Genomic DNA, 2500 nt, shown 5'->3' with positions numbered 1-2500 from the left:
CCTTCTGCTCCAGGTGGTACCGCCATCCGTCTCCCATGCACTCATGGATGGCAACGGCTTACAGCAACGTGGATGACGGCAGTCCTCGCTTCTCAAGGATGTCATCCATCAGGATGTCACGGCGGTCATCGCACAGGTTAGTGGGTAGAATAGCTTGGTAGATTTGGTATTTAATCAAACGATAAAACGGAGGAAAATGGACTGTAATGACTGTCCGGGAATGCTTTGGTTATGAGGAACTGCGCTGAGATACAAATGACAAATTAAAACCTATTTTCGTCCAGAATTCGAATAATAACTTTTTTTTTTTTTTTTTAATGATTGAAATACAAAAGAGGTGATAAAATTCAAATATCAATGTCATTTTAGACACGATATAATGAATCATTTAGAGCAGGAAAAAAATAACATAAAAAGGTTGTATTATTGATGAGAGTACCGAGAATGAATTCCTTTTTTTATAGCTCTCTATAAGAGATAGAAAGAAAACAAAATAGTATTGTAATACTTCTAATCCATACGCCATCAGAGGGCATTTTAACTAATGATAGAATCAAAATTAGAAAAGTATTCATTAAATAATTAACGATGGCTTCATCTGCTTTTTTTTTATAATATTAATTTCCATAGAAATGTAGATATATTTTCTAACACTGCATCAAACATGGAGAGAGAGAGAGAGAGAGAGAGAGAGAGAGAGAGAGAGAGAGAGAGAGAGAGAGAGAGAGAGAGAGAGAGGATTACTTTAGTAAAAACATAAATGTTAACCATTCAGGGAACACAATAGATAGTTTCTTTAATATTATGAAATCAGAATTCACATATACAGACAATTTTTCATAAAGATGATGTTTAGTATTTTCTGTTGCAAAGCTAAATGAAGCTAAAATGTAGTGAGGTGTACAATAATTACCTCAATAAATCATCTTCCCTGAAATATTAATTTTTTAAAGAAATTATATTAGAAATTACTAGGAAAGATTATATCAATGCTGCCTCGTTTACATGATCGTAAATTACATTCAAGGAATTTAGTGAGGCCTACACTGGACCTAGAAGAAAGTGCATTGCAATACTCTATGTACTATTTATTCACTATCATTACCGCAGAAAACGCTTGAAGACATTTTTCTTTTTACTTATTTTTTTCATCAAAATTTTCTATCAACAATAGAAAATCACGGTAGTTGTAAGATATATGAAATCAATCCTCCCTATCATAAAAAATAAGTTGAACTCAGCTTCCAGTTTTATTTTTTCTTTAATTTGCGAAAGGTATTTGAAATTTAGATTAAAAACTAAAGGGTGTGGGTAATCAAAAAGTATATATATTGCTAAAAGAACTTGATATTCAAAATTTAGTGTCATCAACTGAAAATGTCTTGAAATAACTCAATTCGTTGCAGTATCAAAGCAAAAGCTCTCATAATCCAAGCATTCACAACTGAAACCTGGTCAGAAGTTAGTTAACATTTCAACTATTTGTCTAAAAACTTCCCGGACTAACAATGATAGATGCCCATCTTCATCAGAATCTTTTCGGGCACTGAACGATTTCAAACAGATATGTCAAGAGGGGTAGAGTCCCATCTACCTCTCCGGGAGGCCGATTTCATTCGCAAAGATAAAAAACCTGACCCAGGTGTGTTTTATTGTACGTGACAGAAGCAGCGGATCTGGAAGCCCCCGCAGTAGTCCCACTCACGGTCGCACCCATCCAGCCCAGCGACATCCGGGACACTATTTAACCGTGCCCAGTCCCTCACACAACCCTTCACAGCACACCACCACCACACCAGCCCTCCTAGTGCCCACAAACGCCACCCTCCACTCAACTCCCGATGATGTAGCAGCTACGCGCCCACTACTCCGGAAGGTTCGCGATCCTGCATGGCCCTTGTTCATATATATTCCAAAAAGCTAAATTGCATGATGCACGGCTCTCTAAGTCATGTTGTTTGATGGTTGTCCCCCTCCCTGAGTTCCCGACATTCTTTGAAATTTGGTCTTGGTCAAGAAACCAAATCGTTTGCTTCGCATGGTCATCTGATTAGGCAGAACTTTACCCGTAAATGGAACCTAAACATTAAAAATGAATGCAAAAATATAAATAATCTAAATAAAAGACATGCTTTAAAAAAAGGGCATTATAGTTCCCCTCCCCGAAAAACGGATGGATTCCGTTACTCTTGAAACAATTGTACTCGTGAAATTACAGAAATGTCGTTAAACCTTTGTAAGGTCTGATCGCAAATCGATTCGCAAGATTTGTCAAGTTTCGGAAAGGTAAGTAAATAGTCCATGTAACAAGTCTGAAGTCTCTTTAGGACATCACTGAGGTAAATCTAAGATAATTAGCATGCCATTTAGATATGTTATTGTTCAATGTTTTAGATTTGATATGCTGATTTTTAGAATTTATTTGTAGAAGGGTAATGAAAAATTAAAAAAATTCATAATTCATTGTTAATATATAGTATACACAAGTAGAACAACTCTT

General features: G+C 36.0%; 1 protein-coding gene across 6 annotated transcripts in view; it reads left to right on the top strand.

The window, feature by feature from the left end:
- Positions 1–2500, top strand: part of LOC137640457 (FMRFamide receptor-like) — an 81859-nt gene that overhangs the window by 75408 nt on the left and 3951 nt on the right. For all 6 annotated transcript variants that reach the window (XM_068372999.1, XM_068372997.1, XM_068372996.1 and 3 more), the window contains exons 7-8: positions 1–136; positions 1666–1876. The exon at positions 1–136 is cut by the window's left edge and continues 139 nt beyond it. In XM_068372999.1, coding sequence (XP_068229100.1) covers positions 1–136; positions 1666–1876 — 347 coding nt within the window. The remainder of the gene's footprint in view (positions 137–1665; positions 1877–2500) is intronic.

Source organism: Palaemon carinicauda, chromosome 5 (assembly GCF_036898095.1).
Source record: "Palaemon carinicauda isolate YSFRI2023 chromosome 5, ASM3689809v2, whole genome shotgun sequence".
In the NCBI taxonomy this organism is placed as follows: Eukaryota; Metazoa; Arthropoda; class Malacostraca; order Decapoda; family Palaemonidae; genus Palaemon; species Palaemon carinicauda.
The sequence above is the reverse complement of the archived record's forward strand: the minus strand, read 5'-3'. Positions and strand labels throughout refer to the sequence as shown.